Raw genomic sequence first — 22,008 nt, 5'->3', positions numbered from 1 at the left:
GGTAAAATATTATGGACGGAATTAGAAATAAAATGTATATGCATGTAGGAGTTCTTTAAACAACGCTTGAAACACAACCTAAATTCTATATAGTTCACTTTGGGTTTTGTGCATCTACTATCATATAGCATACCCTTATGACTTGTATTGCACAATTCATACACTATGGTAACAAAATGCACGTCAAAAATCACCTAAAAATCACACAAAATACAACCGTTCATGTAAACTATTTAATTTTGGTATTTTTTAATGCTTCTTTGCTTATAAAAAAACCTCCTAATGGTACAATGGTAGGTCAACTCAAAGACACCACTGAAGTGCTGCAAATAATATCAACATGCATAAGTGACTCCCGCTCTACAACAGGTAGATAGATGCATATACACACGAACCGTTGTAATTCCGCAAGTTGTGTATTGATAACCTTTCGATATGATTCCTATACAACATTGTTGCTGCTCGGACGTTAAACCCCCAACAAACAAACCTAAACAACATACGGTAAGATTTATTACGTACCTTACTAATCAAATAGATAAGTATTTAAATTCTACCGTTTTATAAAGTTATTTTTAGATCCAGGAAGTACCTTTATTGAAATGTAGCCTTCCATAATTGAGTTTGAAGATATTTTACAGCCTCGTTTCGTTTGTTTTAAGGTAAAGTATTTTCTTAAACAATTTTGTCATATATTTAGTACCTTCTTTATGAGCTCATAAATTAAGTTGTAACCATCTAGTTTACTTCTTGTCTGTCTCGCCTCAAGGCACTATAATCTTCACTATTGATTGACTAAAAGCGATCCCTATCATGTAGATCAGTACCAGTTGCATAAAATCTGTAAGCATGCATAGAGTTTGAACATTTTTCTTTATTTCCAAAACTGTCGACGAACACTGAATCGAAATTAATTATACAATACTTTTTATGCAATCTGTATCGTCAATTTTAAATTATTCTAGCCTAACACGCGCCACTAGTTTTTTTTACTCATTTTTGCTCGTATATTTTCTGAAAGCTAATCAAGTTTTCTAAAATATTTTAAATATAAGTTTTCAACGCAGAGTAAATTTTAAATCCATAAAGAACTTGTTGGCATATATCTGTATGTGATATATCAACCTTATCAATTTGGAAAGGTGTATTATATTCGAATGTCGCGGTAGTATATAAAAACATGCCGACATGACATGAGTGATGCGCTCTTCATGTTGACGTACTCCCAAACAGTTAAAATGGGGAAACGCTCTCGGACCCATGTGGGATCTGGGAGTAGGCCAGATCGTCAACAGAGCAGCTCAGCCGCTAGTAGAACATACTTTGACTGAGTTCTTCGGTCAGGTATCCCGAAGACTGGGCTTCGCTACCTCCAACTACTAACAGACCTCTATTGACACAATCCCGCAAGGATAGTCAAGACCGTATAAACCACCAATCGGACTTGAGTGATTCGGCGAGTGAAGAGTTATCAATGCCACAAAATACTATTGTTTAATCGATTTGTCATTCATTTATTCTTACTATATAAACATACGAGATGTGGCATGATTGCCAATGAAACAGTAATCCACCAGAAGTCAAGCAACGGACAATTCAACTTCGACAGGTCATAACGCGGTCTTCAATGGTGGGCAAAACCCATTCAAATAAAGCAGGCTGTGAAAGGCCGTAAAACAAATGAAAACCTTATTCATTGAAGACGAAAATCGACCAAATCTAGAGAAAAAAAAACAATATATGTAGCTGTATTAAATAGCTAACATTCCTTATTTGTGGAATCGTAACACATATTGATAAAAATTAGATTTTATTTTAATTTTGATAATTTTTTCATCATTATTTGTAAAAATCAATAGTCTAAGGCGGAAATGTCATCAGAAATTCCTAATTTTACTTTTTTAAATTAAAGTTCTTGTGTGATTTCACTTCCACAATTGCATTCTGAAAGAATCACCGGGCATTTTTAGTAAGTAATTGAAGATTGTTTTTAAGGAAGTAAAAATCTTCAAGAAAAAACGTTTACAAATGTACGCGTTACTAAAATAAATAGAATATGGTAATTCGTTCTCTAAATTCTAATTTTCTGAAGTAATAAGAGTAAAAATAGTGAAATTATGGCGAAAAACATTATGAGATAAACCTAAAAAGAAACAGAACTTGAAGTAAAGGGATAAGCGTCGACAAAGCATAGCCGAAAAATCCAAAAAGACAAATGTTCCTCACAATTGAAAATAAAGAAAACAAAACAAAACAATCACACAAAGAAACAAATAAAAACAAAACAAAATACAAAACCAAAATACAAAACATAAACAAAAACAAAAGAAAAAAAAACAAAGTCAAAACAAAAAGCACAACGGAGCTAAACAGTATACACAGTAAAGAACAGCACAATATCGATCAAAAAGTGGGGTGGTTTCCGTTCTTAGGAAGAATGGGTTCAACGGCTTCTTATAAGTCACCAGCGGTGTATTCTTATTGACAGTCATGTCCTTAGGACAGGAGGAATATTCACGACTGATAGATAATACCGTACTTTAATAAACGAGCAAACTATTCGCAGTGTACGCTATTTCTTACAAAGCGTATGCGATACATATTTCATACAGTGGAAGACCTGGAATTTACTGCATAAGAAGGAATAGTTGACTATAGGAAAAACAGACGGGTTGTAATTATGTTTAATTCAAAGTAAAGATATAAAGTAGTGTCCTTAAATTCAAGCACATTATTGAAAATATGCAACATTTATATAATGCAACTTAGTTTATGATAAGTATAGTTGTTAACATGATAAAATAAACATTTTAATATTATATAAGATGTATTCATTCATTCTATCTTTTCATTGGTCCATTCATTGAAGCTTGTCATATCGTCTCACCTCAGCTCTTTTTGAACAGTAATTGAGAAAAGATTTATTATAAAAACAATTTTTTGTCACCGCTCGAAATAATATGAATTTAAAAATATATTTTCAGCTCCTGTGTTCTTCTCTACTCCTGAAATAATGCTAAAATGGAGGAAGATGATGAGGAGGAAACCCCAATAGCACCACGATTCACCTTAAGTACAAATACCTTTTTAACAAGCGTACACTAGAAAAAGCGTCATAAAAGATTCAAATGGCAGTATTGACAATTTCACAAACCAAAATAAAACCAATATTTAAATTAAAAAGAAAGGAAAAGGTGACTTTAAACTGCAATGAATTTGAGAAGAATATTCAATATTTATCGACCATGCAATATTCATCTATGTTTTAAATACTTTTTTTTTTAAATATGACAATGAATGACACGGAGATTGATTTCGAACATTTTACGTCACAGATGACGTAACTGGTGACTGTTATTGGATCGCAAGTATCATATTAAACTGTTTTATGGTCCAAATTATCGAAGTTTGCTTTGTGTTTTTTATTCGCGTTTATACCTTTCTTTTTCAAGTGCCGTTTTCCTATAAACAATCAATGATGTTAAACAATTTCTAAAGTAAGTCTGAAGGTCCATCACTATGCAACTGTTCTAAATTTATTGCGTAAAATCGATAAATATAGAGAAAGCAACACAAATCAAAACCATTAAACATCATGGGGAAAAGAAAAGAAAAATGGCCAAAAAAGTGTCTATTTGTTTTATTTCTAAAGATGTGTAATTAAGTAACCTGCCCTAAATTGCAAATTTAGAGAGCATTGCTACAAACTGGCACATTCCTCGTACAGTGTGAATGGGGTAAATGGATGATGGGAACCAGGAAAATGAGAATTCTGGAATGGGAAATTGTGATATATGAAAGGGGGTTTATTATGGGGATGGGGACTTTGATTGGGGGATGGAAAAATTGGTGAGAGGAATTTAAAAAAAAAAAATAATAATAAAAAAGAAAAATATTTAAAAAATATAATAATGATGAATGCGATGGCTTTTGTAAGGAGAGGTATTTTACTGTGGCAAATTTATTAAGGGAAAATGAGGATGAAGGGGATCGTACATACTTATACCTTTCAAGATTGTACGACAACTTTGGTCTGTATCACTTGATTGTATGGTACAAATGATGGAATTTTGCTGTCATAGTTATTGGATGCAAACTTAGCTTGTACAGGGTTATATTTAAAAAAATCGAATAGCTTCAGACGTTCTAAACTCACTCAAACTGGAAAATGATCAAGATTTCTGCCCTATTCACATTGCTTGAATGATTTACTTAGTTTAAAAGTTTGACGGCCGTCAATATGCCAGAACGTTGTTTTCTGGTATTTGATTATTTAAATCGCGGACAGCGAACCAGATTGTACAAAATAAACTGGATTGCTTAAAGAGAACTAACCAACCACAAAGCATAAAGATTGTGACTTCCGTTCCAGGTGCAACGGACATACTTACTCTTGGCCCTAGTCACCATGGCTTTCTTAGATATGAAGGTGGACTAGAAAGATTTGTTGAGAGAATCGTAATCTTAAAACCTTTCTTAAGAGAAGCTGCAAAATGTAAGATTCCTTGTATGATCATTTTATTCATGTTCAGAGCAAATAACGTAATGACGTAAAAATCAAACTATATTTTCTGCTGCGTCGGATGTTAAACTCAGTTACAAAAGGGATGGCCTAGATTTAATTTCAATAACAGACCAAATCTATATAAGAAAAGACAATTATGTTTACTGGTTTTTACCAGTCTAATTAAAATTAGCCCCTCCAATCTTTATTTGTTTTGTCGGAGGGTTGCAAACATAAAAAAAACCAAAAAAACAAAAAAACAAAACAAAACAAAAAAAAAACAAAACGCAAGGTCTAATTTTTATTAGACCGTTGTTTTCACTTTTTATGTAAACAATTGTTGCAACCATTCGGAGAGTACAAATCGCTAAAAACATAAAGCTCTCAAAAAGTCTGTTTGATGACATGACGATCTTACACAAGCCATATAGTCTGACAGACACGTTGTGATGCTCGACTTACGTAATATTAATGTTTTTAAGTCTGGCTAACTTAATAACTTGCACTGTGCCAACCTTGATATAAATTTCATAGAATCCGCAGCAACACAGCTTCGTGTCTAGGTGCGGTATATCAATTATAATTTATCGAAAATTCGTTTAATTTGTGTTTGCTTCACGTGTTTCATTTTCATAAAAGTCACGTTTAGAATTAAAATGTATGTCAGGGTCTGTCTAGGCAATCTTTAACTTTGTTAATGCATCAAATCTATTCAATAAATTTTAGGGAGAATGAGATTTGTAGTGTTATATGAGGGATGTATGTACTTATATCCAGATGAATATTCAAGAAGTCCATCCAAAGCATTTGCCTTGACCGGTTTTAACAGGTGCTTGTTTTTATTTTACACTATCTTTCTTGTTTTAGTCAGGATAACCTGTTTTTTACCAGTCCATATCACCTTAAACATTTTACCTTTGTAAGATATGTTTCCTCGGAAGTAATGGTCCATTTTGAATATCGGATTTGGAAGGAAAATCTTTATCGTCAACTGTACATACTATAGTTTTATGTTTTTCTGCTATATTATATGAATAGTTAATAAAGCATCCTAATATTGTATGATGGGATAAATTATTTGACATTACATTGTAAAAGAAAAGAAACATGTCCACAGTAAATTACAGACCAAAGAAACCAAATGGAAGCTTGAATTATTATTGAGAAAATCATTTCCAAGATCATTGAAATTAAAATACGTTTGTTTTAAATTCCAGTATTAAACGGATGCAGGAATCAGGAAGAAATGATGCTAGGAGACAGAGATTTATGCTAGTACCATTTGAAAGTAACGCAAAATGTTTAAAGTTCTGCTCCTCCAGTGATGCTGAAAGAAAAGTAATCAATTGGCATATCAAACAATTAAATCAAATAGTGTAGAACTTAGCAATCTCTAATTTATGTCTTATTGTTTTGTAACAACTCATTCATTACTTAATAGACACAGTTTTTTTGTTTTGTTTTGTTTTACTTTATTTTTAGTTCGAGTTTATAACATTTTTTTGGGTAATATTTTGTTTACACTGAACTTGTTTTTGTTTCAGTACCTTTGAATGTATTACCTTTATTGGTAATATTTCACTAATCAGATTACTTTAAAAAGATGTGTTATTTGTTTAAAACTCCTTACTTATCAATGGGTAACATTTCATAAATCGGAAAGCTTTCTTATATCTTAAGGAAAATTGCCATCTAATTTTCGTTGAAAAATAAAAAATGTAAGGAACACAGCATTCGGTTTCAGAAGTTTTGATAAATAACAAAAATAGAAATCTGTTAAAAATATCACTCACATTTTTAATTGGTCTCGACATTGCTACTCAATAGTAATTCGAGTGAAAATCAAAAGAATGCATTCCATGTACAGAGACTAGATAGCAAAAATAGACACACACACAACAATGAACATGAAATTACCAAAACATGGAAGCGTGGACCATGTGAACTGGTCGGGTAAGCGTCCTATATTTTTTCCTAGATACAAGAGGTGTTTGAAGTGATCTAAAGCTTTATTATTTCATTACCCGATGCTTTTTATCGAAGCGATACCACATTTTATTATGGTTACAGGTTTGGTTTCAGAAGATCAGGAAAGAGATGGAGTTCGCAGTGACTGGAGCGTCTCAATCAAGGAGGTATTTTTGCAATAAAATGAGTAAGACAAAAGAACTCTTAACAGTTTTTTGTATTGTTATCTAATGCGATTAACACCTATCGATTGGTTTGTCTCTTTCAACTGCAAAAATTCAATTAATTTTTTTTGGAAAATTTACTAAAATTTTAAATGAAATAATGTTCATTTTTTATTCTAAACATGCATGCATATTTCTCTTAGTGTTGACTTGTTGAACAAACAATCATGCAAAAGTTTGAAGGAGGACAGGCTCTTTTCTTCTCGCCGATTGTTTCTATACTTATGGACTATTAGTGCATTACAAATGTGAAACACATATTCCTTTATCCAGATAATAGGTATACCGTAGATGATTTGACTTTGTCTATCGCCAATTTACTTATCTTTCGAAATTACAATTATCTTATACCCATTCGTACCCTAACAAATCGTCTGAAGACAGCACTCTTAGCCTAAACAAATTTCGTGTCGTCAAATCATTGATTGAAAAGTTTTTTATTTTTCTTTTGGACCATCCCAACCGTTCGCCGCTTCTTGATAAAGAACACTTTTGCAATCGAGACGCTTTGTACCAAACTTTTAAAGGTGGATATATAGCTTCAACGGAATAGTCCCCATCTTATAATTTCTTCAACCACATACATGAAAATTGTGGACAGATGGACCGCAATCTTTCGGACTATCTCACCCGCTCGTCGCTTCTTGATAAAGAACACTTTTGCAATCGAAGCGTTTTCATGTGTTTCCAATCGTATATACCGAATTTTGAAAGAGCAGTATGTAGCTTCAAAGGAATGGTCTTCCTCTTATAATTTCTTCAGTCGCATACATGGAAATTGTGGGCAGATAGACCGCAACATAAATATTTACTTTCTTAATATGGTATTTCTAAATAGGGTCCTGGCTTTTCTATTTTTATATTTATGACTGTATGATTTCGTTAATAGTAGAGCATAACTGAAAATGATTCATTCTGATTATTCAGATGAATTGAACATCTAGAACATTTTAAACATTTAAACATACATGTATTGTATCTCCATTCAACACATAATTGTGAATAATTTCATGGTACAACTTAAAAATGAAGTGATAATTCAGATATAGATATTTCACATTATTTACATCAGAGTGTTTACAGAAGTGAATGTAAGAATTTATTATATTTTTACTTGTTACAATGAAAAAGAAGAAAAAGCTATAAGAAACAGAAACACGATATCATAATTAACAAATAACAATGGTAACTGCTCAAATTTGACTGAAATCGTTTAAAGAAGTCTTTGCCAATCTCATGATCCACCCGATAAGGATATTTTAACCGGTTCCAACTCATAACAAATACTCAACGGATGAACGCATCCCTTAAAAATCACAATTCTTGATGAATGATATGACCATATGCAAATTGTTCATCATCCCAACACTAACTAAATATGCCTTTTTCTCGCCTAAGCGCACCTGACCTCGATGAATACGTTTCGCTAGAGGAACCAATACAGTCAGCTAATTCATATACCAAGCCACTTGTACATAACCAAACAGGCATCACAAAAGTAAAACGCAAAGAAGAAAAGGCCAAAATGCAGAAAGATAAGCAAAAAGAAGGAAAGGGAAAGGTTATAAATAAACCGCTCCCATCAGTACTAGATAATGGTAATCTTGATACAAGAATCTTTTTACTTGATACTAGATACAATACCTTTATGAAAATGGTCTTTTCTGTTAAAGAGTGTCAGAGTAAGCATGAAAATAATCAAAGCATGTCGTTTTTTTAATGTCAGAAAGTACGGCTTGTTAATTTGTTGTTCCGCCTCACAGAACTCCTAGCTTTTTATGACGTCAAACTATCATGCATTTCAGGGGGCGAAGAATCAGAGGATGAGTATGACAGTATTACTGAAGAAACTCGTCGACCATTACCTGGTTGGTCTGACTAATCACAATTCGTTTAAACGATTTTTAATTAAGACTTGTATTATTTTACAACTTTAGCTAAGTAAAATTTAAGGCAAATAAAAGTATCATGAAAGAGATGTCCTAGTTACAATAAGTTTTAAATGTACTTTTTTAACTTTTATTTTCTAGTGATAAATTTTCACCATATACAGAATAGTCAAATTGTATTTGCACATTTATCTGTTGCAAATCGGGATTGATGCAAAATCACTTGACTATAAAACTTTTTTTATTTCTGATCTTAAAACATACGTCAAAAATATACTTGTTCAGCAAACTTATATATTAGTCGGTATATAGAAACTTAATTGTGCTGAAGATTTGTTTTAACATTTTGTGAACTACTTATTAGTACTTTTAATTTATATGGCAGAATTACCACCTGAGCCAGCACCAAGCCAAAGTCCTCCTGTTGTTGCAAGTCGTCAACTGGTAAAACCTATCAAACCAAATGTTGCATCAAAACCTATTAATAAAAAGGTTAATTTTCCCGCCACTTCAATACGTATTCCACCTCTTAGTACTGTAAAACTTAAACGAATATATCAAGAAGCGTAGTTAGGTCTGCCTGTACCAAAGACTTTAGAATTGGTTGCTTTTCCACCATGATTGCGATAATAAGGAGACAAAATGACGACTGGTCGACTCGGAGTTAGAAAAAAATGTCCGATTGAGCCGATTATTCTAAATGTGGGCTGTTGCTTCTGTCAGCTAGCACAATAAACATACGGCTTAGTGTTTTAAACCAGAAAAAAGGCAGGAAGTGTTCTATATTGATCAAACATTTTCTTCCTAAAATTCTTTAAATATCTGCCATAGGACGTAAAAGGGTAAACCATAATTAATCATTTGAAAAGAAAAACCGTAAATGTGTCATGAATAAAAATATTATGTAACACAGATAAGTCAAGGATACATATGTCTTTGGTTTACTGTGATAAAGCAATCGTAGTGAAATGGAAAGATTACGTTAGTTACGTATAATATACAGTAGTATCACTTTCGACTGGCGTAGATTGGAAGTATGGTTCAGTTTTGTTTGTTAATTACTGCATTAGAAAATTAAGGTCTCTCAATATAAAAAAAGTATAAAAGAGTGTGGCAACCAAGTGTTCAATATCATTAATCAGAAACATTTTTTTCCAGAAAACTAAGTTTTCCAGATCTGAATTTGAATTTAACAGTAGCGACCGATCTAAAGTTGAAGAGTATGTTCTTAATGCTTATCTTCTAAGAAATGGTGCAATGTAGGAAAAAGAGAACAATTTTTAACAATGTAGCATTCATTACCATACTTGATACATAGTTATTGTCGGCTTCAGTTAGGCCTGGTATCAACTTTTTTATAACTCTACGAGTTTTTGTAATATATGTGTTGTTCTTATCAATATGTTCGTCTGAACGACGGTTTAACGCGTAAATCCGAATGATTGGCCTGCGTGATAACTGAAAAACAATTACTATCTTTAAAAAAAGATGGCCGACGCAGTAAAAACTGTTCTTTTTACTTGTAATTTCTACATTTCATTCGGGAAATAAAACGCACAGTTTTTCGAACGCCACTAAGTTATCAGTATTTGGCCAATCGGGAAACAGAATTGTGATCAGGTGACTTGCGTTTCCATGAAAGAGCATTTTTAAGGTCAAAGGGTAAAAAGTGAAATTATATCGACTGTGTGAAAAAAAACCAAAACGAAATAACCATATTGTTCTACAGTGGCACAGGTGCAACTATCACCTTATCGATAAATGCCACATATAAGTTCGTACAAAAAACATTTTATAATTTTGAAATTTTGTTCATTCGCATATCTCATATTAACACCGATTTTGTCCGTTTTGAGTTTAAAAAAAATACATTTTTCTGTATAGCATTTTAGACGACAAAGATGCTGGAACATTCCTTGTAAGAAAATCACGCCAAGATGACCAAGAGGTAAAGTGTTCGTCTACATCTTGAACACACCCACTTTTAATGTAACAAGAAATGATATAAGAACTATCATTTCATTCAAAAATGACGAGGGAAAGTTCAAATTATCTTCATCTTATGGCATTCTCGTTAAATAAGTTCACTTCTTTACAATTCTCCATTGAGAGGTATTAAAAACTTTTTGAACTACAAAATGTATATTAGTTTATCTGTATTTTTTGTTGTTTTGTGAGTTATCAATCACCGTAACTTATTTGTTTATTACGTCCGCTGACAGTACGAGAAGGATTTATCCATCCCTCTTGCATTTCTTCCACACTGTTCTTGTGTTCTGTTGATGTATGGTAATATTGTAGGTTTTATCTATAAAAACAACTGAAGGAGTAAAGGAGTATAAGATTTACCTAAAGGTGAGTAACGTTTTCTGTAAGGGTAATGAAAGACGGAGCTCATTTTCAACTTTATAATTAATAATGCACCGTTATTTTGTCATATGCTGATGTCTCGGCCAGCGGAAATATAACACATGAAGTGCGTCTGCTTAATTCCAACATACAATTACATCCTCACTGCATACATACAAATAAACAACAGCAAATTAGCAACTCGGACTCCTCCCCAAAACTAGGAACATAGACCAGTTGCACCCTAAGGGTAAGCGTCCTCTGCTTTTCTAGGAACGCCACCGAGTTGCTCATATTATTTAAATAAAATGGCAGGTCCGGGGTAGACAGAAGAAGAAAAAACTACGGCATAGTGAACAAATTGGTCCTCGTCGTGTAGATTGATACACCGTTAACATGTTCTTTCCATTTCAGCAAAAAGGATACAGTATCGACAACAAAACACAGTGGTTTAACACTACAGAAGAACTTCTAGATTTCTATGCAGAAAACGACGTTCCTAACAGGGGCTTGACACTCTCCAGGGCTTATAGTAAAACAGATGAAGGCGAACGCTTATGATAATCTTTTTTACATATAATGTTGAACTTTCAGTGGACTATTCACCGGGGGCATATTTTACTTCGCTATTATTTTTGTTAAATTTTTATCTATACATACATGTATGTAATTTTCATAGTTTTAATGTTTTCAGAGTGGAATAATTTATCACCTTATGTCATGTGTTTAATTTATGCCATCAAACGTTTCCCACTTTTGTAGTGACAAGAATTTTACTGAACTAAGAATCTATATATGCATTAACAACATGCAAGAGATTTTCACTTTTCTGCGTTGTATTTTGTCATTGTATTTTCCCACGAGATTCTAGCGGAAATCAAAGGAACGCAAACCAAGGACAAAGACCAGTGGGAAAACACGCACAAAAAACAAAGATGAAATAACCAAAAATAATACGTATAAAATGAGTAACCTGGACTTCACTAAAACTGGGAGTATGGATCAGGTCACCGGTAGGGTAAGCGTCCTCCGCTTTTCTAGAAACACCGAGTTACTTATAAAAAATAAGGTCCGGGCAGACGAAAAGGGGAAGGAAAACTATGACACATTGAACAATTTGGTTCTCGTGGTGCAGATCTAGATGGATACACTGAATGATCCACGAGTTAATAATGAAACAAAGTCCTTCTCAATTTTTTAACAATTTATTAACAATAGTAAAGCACTTTGTACAAACAAATAAAATATTAAGTTGTAAAAAATGAAAATGCAGCAAAAATTCATTGCACCTAATCAAGTATATAATACTGAGAACTTGATTATTTTTGCCATGAATGATCAATGCTAAAATGATATGTCCATCTTAATAGTAAACTGAAAGTTTTGTGAAGATTTAATTAAAGCAAATACAACATTATCCCTATATTTATTCAGCAAATAATATTTTTGTCACAATTTTATCTCCTAATTTCATAATACTAAGCAAAAGCCCTAGATTAAAAATTTGGTTGACTTTTAGAATATTTAACATTATTTTGGCATCACTATTACGTTCAGTGGACAATAAGATGGAAATAGAGAACTCAAACTTGTAATTTGAACTCTTGATTATGATAAAACATAGAACACAATAAATGCAACATGACCTAGACAAAATACACGAGATCATCTACTGGAAGATCAACCAAAATTCAAGAATTCATATACATGTATGATAACTGGCCTTTCTGTATAAAGTTAATGTAGTATGGGATATTCAAATGAGCAATGCATAAAATACAGAATGTAACAAGTCTTGACACCCAGTGATAAAATTGTTCATTATTTTTGGTATGTGCATAGTATAAAATATTGTCATCATGAATTACATGTGTATAACATGTATATTACATGAATAAATATTTGGATTGATTGTGATATGTACTCTCTTGTCTTTAACATTAAACTGATATTGCGGGTATGAGTATTTGATAGAAAAAAATTTGACTGAATTTGACCTGATCAACATGCAGACAAAGATCACAAATTACAGATTAAAAACAGTAATGGAAATTCGCTAGCTGATTTTCCTTCAAAAAATAAACACTTTCCTTCAATGGTAAAGCTGATCTGTCTTGAATTTTCATAAACCGAGATATTTGAACAAATGTATTATTCCACGCTGTTGAACTATTTCTAATTTTAGAAACTGAGATTAAGAACTAAAGAATTTGGTATAAGAAAAGGAAAAAAAAAACACATCAAGCATTCCTCCATGACATAAAGCATAAACATTAGAACTTTAAATCATTTTTGTAAGCACAAGTGACTGTCATAAATGTCCTTTTCTACATGTAAAATATATGTTATATTTTTCATTTGAAAACATGCATAATAATATTTTTTTCACAATTAAATCTAACTCCATTAAAATTATATCTGCAGCTTTCCTCAACAGAACTGTGTCAGAAATGTGTTAAACCAACATTTCAACCCAAATAGATTTTGCACTGCCACAAATTTATATAAGAACATACATTTGAATAAAAAGTAGTGAAAGTTTTTATGAATATTTTTTTTTCATATGAACAACTTAAACTCCCAGACTTAAGGTAAAACGAAAATTTAACAGGTTTATCTTTAATCAGTTAAGTTATTATGTTTGAACCAAGACCGCTGAGAGCTACATGTAAATGACAGATTTCACAATTGTATAATTCAGGAATATTCCACTTCTGTTGTACAAATCAAATTTACAACTTTGTTATTTTCTACCAGCCTCTGTCCTTTCCACAATCAAATCACTAGCCAACTCAAACATATATTACAAATAAACAATGTAAGCCTATTGAGGAAAGCTGCTTTATACAAAATATCACGAGAAGACAAAATGACATTTACAAATGTAACTAGAACTTTAAAAAATTGTCTTTGTCTGTTTTGAACATTGTGTCTTCTCTTCACTATTTACAAACAATATTTTCTATTAGTGAACCCCCAGATAGACATAGACATTTGGAAATAAATTATACAGTAAATATAGCCAGACTTGACCAACACATACTCTGTTGCATGTTATACATACATTTAAGCAATTCCACGACATGTACTCATGTACTACATTTTTTTTTGAGCCATGATTATTTAAAAATTTAACATTTGATGATTTGATGAAATTTTTAATCAATGATTTTAAGCCAAAATTGGAACTTGCTATTCTTATTTCTTTAAACACAAAAGCAATAAATAAGAAAAAAAACATACAGAACAATGAATCCTCAAAATGTTTTGTTTTCAAAATTAATGCCTATATCCTTTTAAAATATTAAAGCCAGTAGTATCATTCTACATATTAGCAAAAAAAAGTACCCCCAAAAACCAGCAAAAATACAACACTGAACCATTGGTCCCTGGAGATTGTTAACTGTGGAAGGTCTATTGTTCTATCTAGAGGCTCAACATACATTTCTTTCAAATTTATAAATGTGATTATGGAAAATTTTGTGTACAGTAGCACAATAAAAGAACTTAAAAGCATAAGTATTACATGTTTTTCATACATTTTTAATAACAATTTTATTTATTTTTTTAATGCCTGCCATTTTGTGGGTTTAGTACATGACTGAAGGAAAGGAATAACAAAGGAAAACACATTCACATGGTTCAATGATAAAGTTGCATATGAAAAATGAAATGTAAAGAAATGAATATCAATTATATATGGTCAATTAATGAAAATATCTCATTTTTGCAACCTTTACTACCCTAATCCAACCCCTGAAATATATTATTTCTGCCTATAACCTTTTACTAACTTCATTATCTGTGTAACTTTACACCCCCTAAATAATTACAAAATTTTTCATGACAAAGCCAGCTCATATTTAAAAGTGTCTGGTCCCAGTAATTTAAAATGGAAAAACAATTATTGTCCAAATTTTAAGCTTGGTCGATATACCTCATAAGCACTCGCCAGATAAAAAAAATGCATGTTTGGCATAAAAATAGTTTAGTACAAAAGTAAAGTATGCTAGATGCCATACACAACAGATGTTGAAGATAACAAGTTGCTATGAGCATAATGAATGCTAGGCATTACAGATGCTATAAGCAATTGCATACTAGGCATATCAGATGTTATGAGCATAATGTATGCTAGGCACACATGCATTCAAAATGCTTGTAAATGAGAATTATGACAGTACAGGACCTTATTCACTGATACATGTAAAAGGATTTACTTCAAACAATCATACAATCAACATTACAAAATAATAGATATGATGAATGATTTAAATATTGTCCATTTACATAAGGTACACTAGAATAAGAACCAGCCATCTAAAGATATGTATGTATATATGAATACAATAATTCATTTTTTTTAGCAATGAGTGAGCTTTCTAATCTAGCCTGTTCATAAAATATTTATTTGTAATTTAAAACATGGTAGATTCAATGCAAATGATTAATTCATTAATAAATATAGAATATAAATAATTTCATGCATAACTATTGGATATATTCAAGACTTCATACATACAAGGAGATAACTTCAATCTGTCTAGTGATTACCTTACAAAAATAGACAATGCTCATGATACAAGTACATATTTAATGGAATACTGACCACAGGAATGGCAGGAGTATTTTTATCATTTTTGAAAGACATTTTGGCTTTAGCACTTTTTAGTATATAAGTTACATTTAGCACTAGTACAGGCTATACCATATCACTGGACTTCGGGACAAATTCTGGTGCATTTGGATTTAATTTACTATGGACAATCTGAAAAGAGAAATAAAATGGAACATGTAAAATCAATTAATACCTTTATAACCTGTTCTTATCTTTCTTGTCAAATCAGCAGGCCACTTTCAATATTTAATCCATCAAATTAATATTTCAATAACTAGCTCAGTTAAGTACACCCCTTAAGCACTTAACATGGAAAGTCAAAGAAACTTTTCAGGATGCTCTAGGTAAGTTTAACCATTTCGTCCAGGGTCATCAAAGTACTAGTCTTGTAAGTAATTATGCATTACGTTCTCAGACAAGGTTACCTCACTACCTCACTTGTAATCTATTTAATGCTGAACCAGGCTAGAAATGCTGTCTTATACATGTAAGTTATTTGAACAGACCTACATGTATGAATTTTCATACCATTGATTGCTGAAAATGTTGCCACTGTGCTTCCTCTTCCGCTAGCATTTCTTCAAAACATGCTTCTAAAAATAGCTCTTCCCAAAACTCCTCTTCAACCTAAACATAAAGGTGTAACACATATTCATATGACATGGATTTTTTCTTTTTTGCTTGAAGAAATGAAAGATGCTGTTAATCTCCTTTTTGGCTAGCTTTGGCACTGATGAATATCACAGGACGACGTCTATTCAAAAGCTTGAAAAGGCTTATTACAAAAATAATATTCAATTAAAACTAAAGGTAAAATGTATATTGCACTTTTTTATATGTTCATGTCATGTCTTCAAATAAATTAACTCAAACAAGCAGGTATAACACACAAGTAGATTACAATTTATTGTGATCAACAGCTATATTTATAACCATGAGTACATATAAGTAACAGCAAGCATAATTCATTCTCATTATTTTCACACTTGAATAAAGGAAATGAAATAAAAATGAAGTTATAAACACTATATGCAATGTTCTTCCCCTTGACTTCCTAACAGCACATTGTTTTCTAGCAAGCATACAAAATGCTGTTACTTAGGATTGAAGTAGCACTCCAGCCAAGAATCATGCAAAATGTGATTCATGGGTTGAAAGCCTACATATTTTTATTTTTGATATTTTGTTTGAACTGCCATATTAAACAGAAAGTAACATTTGGTTTTTCATATAACCCGTGTTATGAGGAGATAAAAATTATATAGAATGCACAGTAGATTTCAATATTAAGGGAGACAACTCCGTAAATGACAGTCAAATTACAATAGAATCTATTGGATTTTCAATGTTGAATATCCCCTAAGAGCAGACAGGTTTGAATGAATAATTACACATTTCTTAATATAGAGCCTTAAAACAACTTAATTACAAAATTTAAAATATGTAGCCTTTTTGGGGTGTAGCACATTTTCAGATTTTGCATGATTCTTACAAAGACACCTACTTAAATACAGGTATATCACAATAACAACAGTGCATTCTAAATAAAATTTAACTCAGCTAGGTGTATCTTTGAAAGAGAACAATTAGTTACCTGTCTATCAAATTCAGTAACAATAGTGTAATCTAAATACAATTTAACTCACCTATACTCGAAGTCACATACAGCACATTTTCGATTTGAAGCTCTATTTTTTAAACTGTCGGGACTTACCGCTAGAGTTGTCTCTCTTTTATTTAATCTGAAGATAGTTCGCATATATGCATGACATGATAGTTCCAACGAGTCGTTCATTGGTTGAAATCGTGAGTAACAAATCCTTACCGGAAAATCTTATACTAATATCCGCCATAATGGTTTCTACGGGACGATTTGTTTACAAACAAAGTTCGTAAGTTCTCGTCGAACTCCGGTGACAATAATCGTCTGCTTGATCATTTTATCAGTGTTGTACGATGTTCACGTAGAATAAATCTGAGATATCTGAATTAGGGCTGAAATGCATTCTGGGTTCTTCGGTTTTTGGACAAACCATTTAAACGTAAACAGCATCTCCTAGCAACCCGATCACTGTAAACATGGCCGACTTTTGATAATGTAAATATTGGCACCGAGAATTAAAATTTTGACTGGAATTTAACGATTCAATGTTTAGGGAGAAGCCGTTTGGCTAAACAAATGAGCAAATCATTTATGACAATTTAAACGACGGTAGGTGTCAATAAAGTCGTAGAAAATATTTTTATTCAAATTTTAACAGTATCTTATGTGACGCCGAGTATAGGTATATCTTTGAGGGAGAACAATTAGTTACATGTACCTGTCTATCAAATTCATCAAGTTCCTCAGCCATCCACATATAATCAGTAAAATCTACATCATTAGACAATGGCACAGGTATATCATCAATAGAAAACCATACATGTTCTTGTAACTTTGATGGACGCCTCATTTTTACATTTAATAGTATTCTGTAAATCATAAAAAAAAATTCATTAGTACAGGACACTAGATAATTTTTGTGCTATGCACAAAAAAACTTCTAAAATATTTTTTTCAGGTATATACATGTACATGTATGCATATACATTGTAATAAAAGAAAAAGAAAAGAATATCAAGTGTGTATTACCCACCTCTCTAAAAACAACCATGTTCTTAAACTATATTTAAAATTTCATAAATATTGGTACATATACAATATACCTTCAGCTACTTGTAGGAAACTTAACTACATGTACATGTAAAGCCTACGGCCTGCTATGCCATACTGTTTCAATAAATTGAATGGTTTGTCTTAACACATGTACATGCAAATGTAGTTAGGTTTTATTTTGGGACTTATCTGTGTCCATAGTATCTACATTTTGTACATTAGAGGTTATTTATCATATGAAGAGAGAAAATGATTTGAAGGGTGCAGCTTGCTACAACAGCAGAGGTAGAACCTTGAATAGCTGAGGCATGTACATTTTTTGAACCTTGCATGTACAAACTCAAACTTGATCTACAGCTTTGAATTTGACTAGAATTAAAGTGGCCCTTTTTGCCTTCTAATTCCTAAATGGCTCCAGTCAAACCCTACAATGTACCTTTCTTTTGAGGTTTGGCATAGTTTTGAGACCTTCATTTTGTTTTACTCGATACAAAATGTACATGTATCATCCTGAAATTAGAAACAAAATGCTTACATGTATTTCTACCCTTTTGTGGCCCCTCTTTCCTGCTAGACTTGAGTCACATCCCCCACAATCAATCTGTCTTCCTTTTGTTTTATTGCACCTTGTAGTAAAACTTTAAAAAGATTCATTCACTAAAAGTCATTATCAGGAAAATGTTTGTTCCTGGTCCCTAATTCCCGAAAGGCTTAAGTCTTAACCACCAAATCAATCATTGTCTGTCTGACCATTGAAGTGTAGAATATTGCAGAACAATATCATAGACATTCATAAGCTTACAATGTATACTGGAGTACTTTTATACTGAACAACCACTACCAAGTCATTGCATGAAAACAGTCTACAGAAGACAATAATGACAACAGTACCATACAATCATATGACGGCATTTTTATACTGTCCTTTAAAAAAAAAAAAAAAAACATCGAAAAATTCAGTTCTGAAAACCTTCATTTCAGGTTATTATTAGGTACATGTACATGTATCAACAAAATAGGTAGTAAAAAATATTTAACAAGACTTTCGGATGGACGTCTACCATAACCATATCCCTCCATCACCCTGAAGCAAAGGACAAAACCAAAACAAAAAAGTTGTTTAACTAGTGCAGATGAAATAATTCATAGCCATTGTAGAATCAGAGAATGTTTCAGCTACACTACTGTCAACACAAATTTTAATTTCTCCACTCTCCACAGTGGAAATATTTTGAGTGGAGTCACCATTTCAGAAATTGTCTGTAATTAACTTCTCCTGCCTTTATACCAAAGTATATTTGATGGTACTAGCAGTTCAATAACATCTAAGTGATTGACAGAAATAAATATTAAAAACTATTGAAATCATTGATTTAGTTAGCGCTCGTCATTTTCGCCATTTACGAAAGGATTTCCGTAAATGATGAAAATGTTTAAGATTGTTTTCGTCACTTAAAATTTGAAAAATGTATAAAAAAAATTCCATCCAAATAGTATTTCAGATAAATTTTCGTCACCTTAATAAAAATGTTGTTAAAAATTGTCAATCGTCACCCGGCCTTATGCTCTGACATGTTTATGACCCAAAGCTTGGTAATTACCTGGTCAACCAGGTGTGAAATACATTTTATTGTTGTTAACCTTGCATCCCTGATATACAATGTATGCATCGTTAATAATCCTTTGAAAAAACAACATTTATCAATCGTTTGATCATTACGACCACAAAAGACAATCCCAGGGTACTCACTCAACTTCAGCCGGTCGTTTTCAACCACCGAAAAAAGCCTTAAGTTGACTCGAGACATTTCTGCTTTTCAGTAAGTTTAAAATATAACTTATATATATCTTTATTTAAAGGATTAGTCATGTTGAAATATTTCAATCTTTAATAGATACTGAAAGATTTTATTCCCATATAAAAAAAACCCTTCACGAACCTCGCAACATATATATAGCTATCTATTTTTAGAAATTTAAATGCACACAAAAACAATGTCTCTGATATGTGACTGGTCTTCTCATGGATTTCAATTAATTTTAACGCAAAAGCGGACAGTTAGGAAGTATTAATCAACGATAAATAGTTATTTTACAATTCTCTTTTCTTCTTGAAACGAAATCACAATGATTACAAACGTCTTCAATTCTACTCAAGATCTGGGGACAAAGGTCAGTAAAAAATTACCAACCCGTAGTATTTTTTAGACTGAATGCATCAAAGCTTTGTCATGATGTAAAAAAATTCTATTTAACTATTTTTCTAATAGTAACTATTTTATTTTATTGAGTAACACACGTTTTCTTATAGAAAATAATAGTTATTTTGTTGTAATATTTATTGTATCTATTGTTATGTCTTTATCTGTAAACTTATAAGGAATATATTAAGTGTGTTTATGTCTTTAGTTTATGATACTACTGACTATTTACAAAATTCTCCTGCCCATAATATGTTGCTCGCGCTCTATGCAAATGTGACTAAAGCCCTCAAAATCCTAGCTAAAACCCTGGAAATGGAGCAATTTTATCTCGGTTTGTAGTTTGGGGGAGTCACTGTGGAGGACACGAGTGACTCCACTGTGAAGAGTGGAGAAATTAAAATTTTGGTTGACAGTAGTATTGTTCTGAATGTTATATCACAAAAAGTACAAATATACATGTACCTACTTTTTGTATCAAAACCAGCTTGAAAATGCATCCTGCAGCGGGATAGTTCATGTGAAGGTCACAGTAGTTAAAAAAAGAGCTAAAAATGCACTAAAATAATTCTGAAAATGAAAAATCCCCCCCAAATTTCACTTCAATGGGCTAAAGACCATTGACAGCTCCGATCATTACATCAATGAGAACTGCATAAAAGTACTCTTGAGACTATGGATCAAAATTAGTGAATCCAAGAATAATTAGAATCATGCATGAAATTGTGAGGGTCTCATGCATTTCAGAAACATTATATTCTAATATTCACTCCCTGTGCTTATTCTGTAATATATGACAGACCTAAAAAGTCCATTGTCAGTATACTTAGAAAGTGTCCCTTTTTGTTAACTTTGATCAGAATCAGGATTTAACTTCACCTTCAAATAAAGTCATTGACTCCCTTCCCCGACTTCTAATATTCTCATTTACGATACTATACAATGTATTTACAATAATTATACTACAAGGTAAACACAAATTACCTCCCTTGTTATTTTGTTTACAAACATTAGCGAAAACTGAACAAAGAATTTCAACTAAAACTGGTTTAAATCAATGTGTCAAGAAGTTTCACCATTGAAAACGATACCCCAATACCTTTTGTATAATGAATTCAAATCTTAGACGACGAAACTTTCTTCAACACTTCTAGTTAGCGAGAAAGTAGAAAATGTCAGCTCAGCACGGGCGACGTAAACGGGTACCTGAGTAGTTGTCAAATATTGACGACACAAAAAAATAGTTCCAACACTATACTCGTTCTCTTGCAAATGAATTTCGTCAAACCTTTAAAAAACGGAATGTGCATGTATTTTTTATAATAAACATTACAATAAAAATGTATTTTGTATCAAGTATTTCCTACATTTTGCAAACAAGGATCAAAACATTACTTTGCGGATGAATATTGAAAACAACAAAGAAGGGTCACAGATAGGCCAACTTCATATGTCATTGTATTATTGCAATTAAATTAGAGTTATCTCCCGTACAACACAAAATTCAGGAGATATGAAAAGCTGTGCTGCCCACGTTTGGATTTTGCTAGGTGTTTTTTTTTCAAGAGGATTTTCGAAATTTGTGGCTTTGAAAAAGTG

The 22,008-nt window shown here is 32.1% G+C and overlaps 2 protein-coding genes across 4 annotated transcripts; one reads left to right on the top strand and one right to left on the bottom strand.

The window, feature by feature from the left end:
- Positions 1-387: 387 nt before the first annotated feature.
- Positions 388-11,650, top strand: LOC148621606 (uncharacterized). 2 transcript variants are annotated; one of them, XM_088576153.1, is made up of 13 exons: positions 388-504; positions 2,985-3,073; positions 4,373-4,495; positions 5,231-5,333; positions 5,722-5,842; positions 6,575-6,639; positions 8,095-8,294; positions 8,502-8,564; positions 8,971-9,077; positions 9,744-9,805; positions 10,470-10,533; positions 10,887-10,940; positions 11,349-11,650. In XM_088576153.1, the coding sequence occupies exons 2-13, from the start codon at positions 3,022-3,024 to the stop codon at positions 11,493-11,495; spliced, it is 1,161 nt and encodes a 386-aa protein (XP_088432279.1). In that variant the 5' UTR covers positions 388-504; positions 2,985-3,021; the 3' UTR covers positions 11,496-11,650. The 2 variants fall into 2 exon arrangements, with proteins under 2 accessions (XP_088432279.1, XP_088432278.1); XM_088576152.1 differs by lacking the exon at positions 388-504 and adding an exon at positions 515-662.
- Positions 11,651-12,345: 695 nt separating this feature from the next.
- On the bottom strand, positions 12,346-21,642 carry LOC148621605 (polyadenylate-binding protein-interacting protein 2-like). Of its 2 annotated transcripts, XM_088576156.1 has the most exons (5): positions 21,509-21,626; positions 18,744-18,846; positions 17,874-18,024; positions 16,081-16,179; positions 12,346-15,702 (listed from the first exon to the last, which is right to left on the bottom strand). In XM_088576156.1, exons 3-5 carry the CDS (start codon positions 18,003-18,005, stop codon positions 15,637-15,639), a joined length of 297 nt encoding a protein of 98 aa, XP_088432282.1. In that variant the 5' UTR covers positions 18,006-18,024; positions 18,744-18,846; positions 21,509-21,626; the 3' UTR covers positions 12,346-15,636. The 2 variants fall into 2 exon arrangements, with proteins under 2 accessions (XP_088432282.1, XP_088432280.1); XM_088576154.1 differs by lacking the exon at positions 18,744-18,846 and having other exon boundaries at positions 21,509-21,642.
- Between the last annotated feature and the right edge of the window lie 366 nt (positions 21,643-22,008).

The sequence above is a fragment of the Perna viridis genome, chromosome 3 (genome assembly GCF_037379345.1).
Source record: "Perna viridis isolate PV_CMFRI_1.1 ecotype Kerala chromosome 3, ASM3737934v1, whole genome shotgun sequence".
In the NCBI taxonomy this organism is placed as follows: Eukaryota; Metazoa; Mollusca; class Bivalvia; order Mytilida; family Mytilidae; genus Perna; species Perna viridis.
This window is presented reverse-complemented; position numbering and strand designations above follow the sequence as displayed.

Bases quoted from the DNA above. Each gene is read 5' to 3' on its own strand.
- LOC148621606 (XM_088576153.1), top strand. From the start codon at position 3,022: ATGGAGGAAGATGATGAGGAGGAAACCCCAATAGCACCACGATTCACC. The intron at 8,565-8,970 runs GTTGGTCTGACT...TTTATATGGCAG, and splicing joins AACTCGTCGACCATTACCTG to AATTACCACCTGAGCCAGCA. The intron at 9,078-9,743 runs GTTAATTTTCCC...ATTTTTTTCCAG, and splicing joins CAAAACCTATTAATAAAAAG to AAAACTAAGTTTTCCAGATC.
- LOC148621605 (XM_088576154.1), bottom strand. From the start codon at position 18,005: ATGAGGCGTCCATCAAAGTTACAAGAACATGTATGGTTTTCTATTGAT. The intron at 16,180-17,873 runs GTACATGTAACT...CTTTATGTTTAG, and splicing joins TTGATGAATTTGATAGACAG to GTTGAAGAGGAGTTTTGGGA. The intron at 15,703-16,080 runs GTATGAAAATTC...TTCTCTTTTCAG, and splicing joins AACATTTTCAGCAATCAATG to ATTGTCCATAGTAAATTAAA.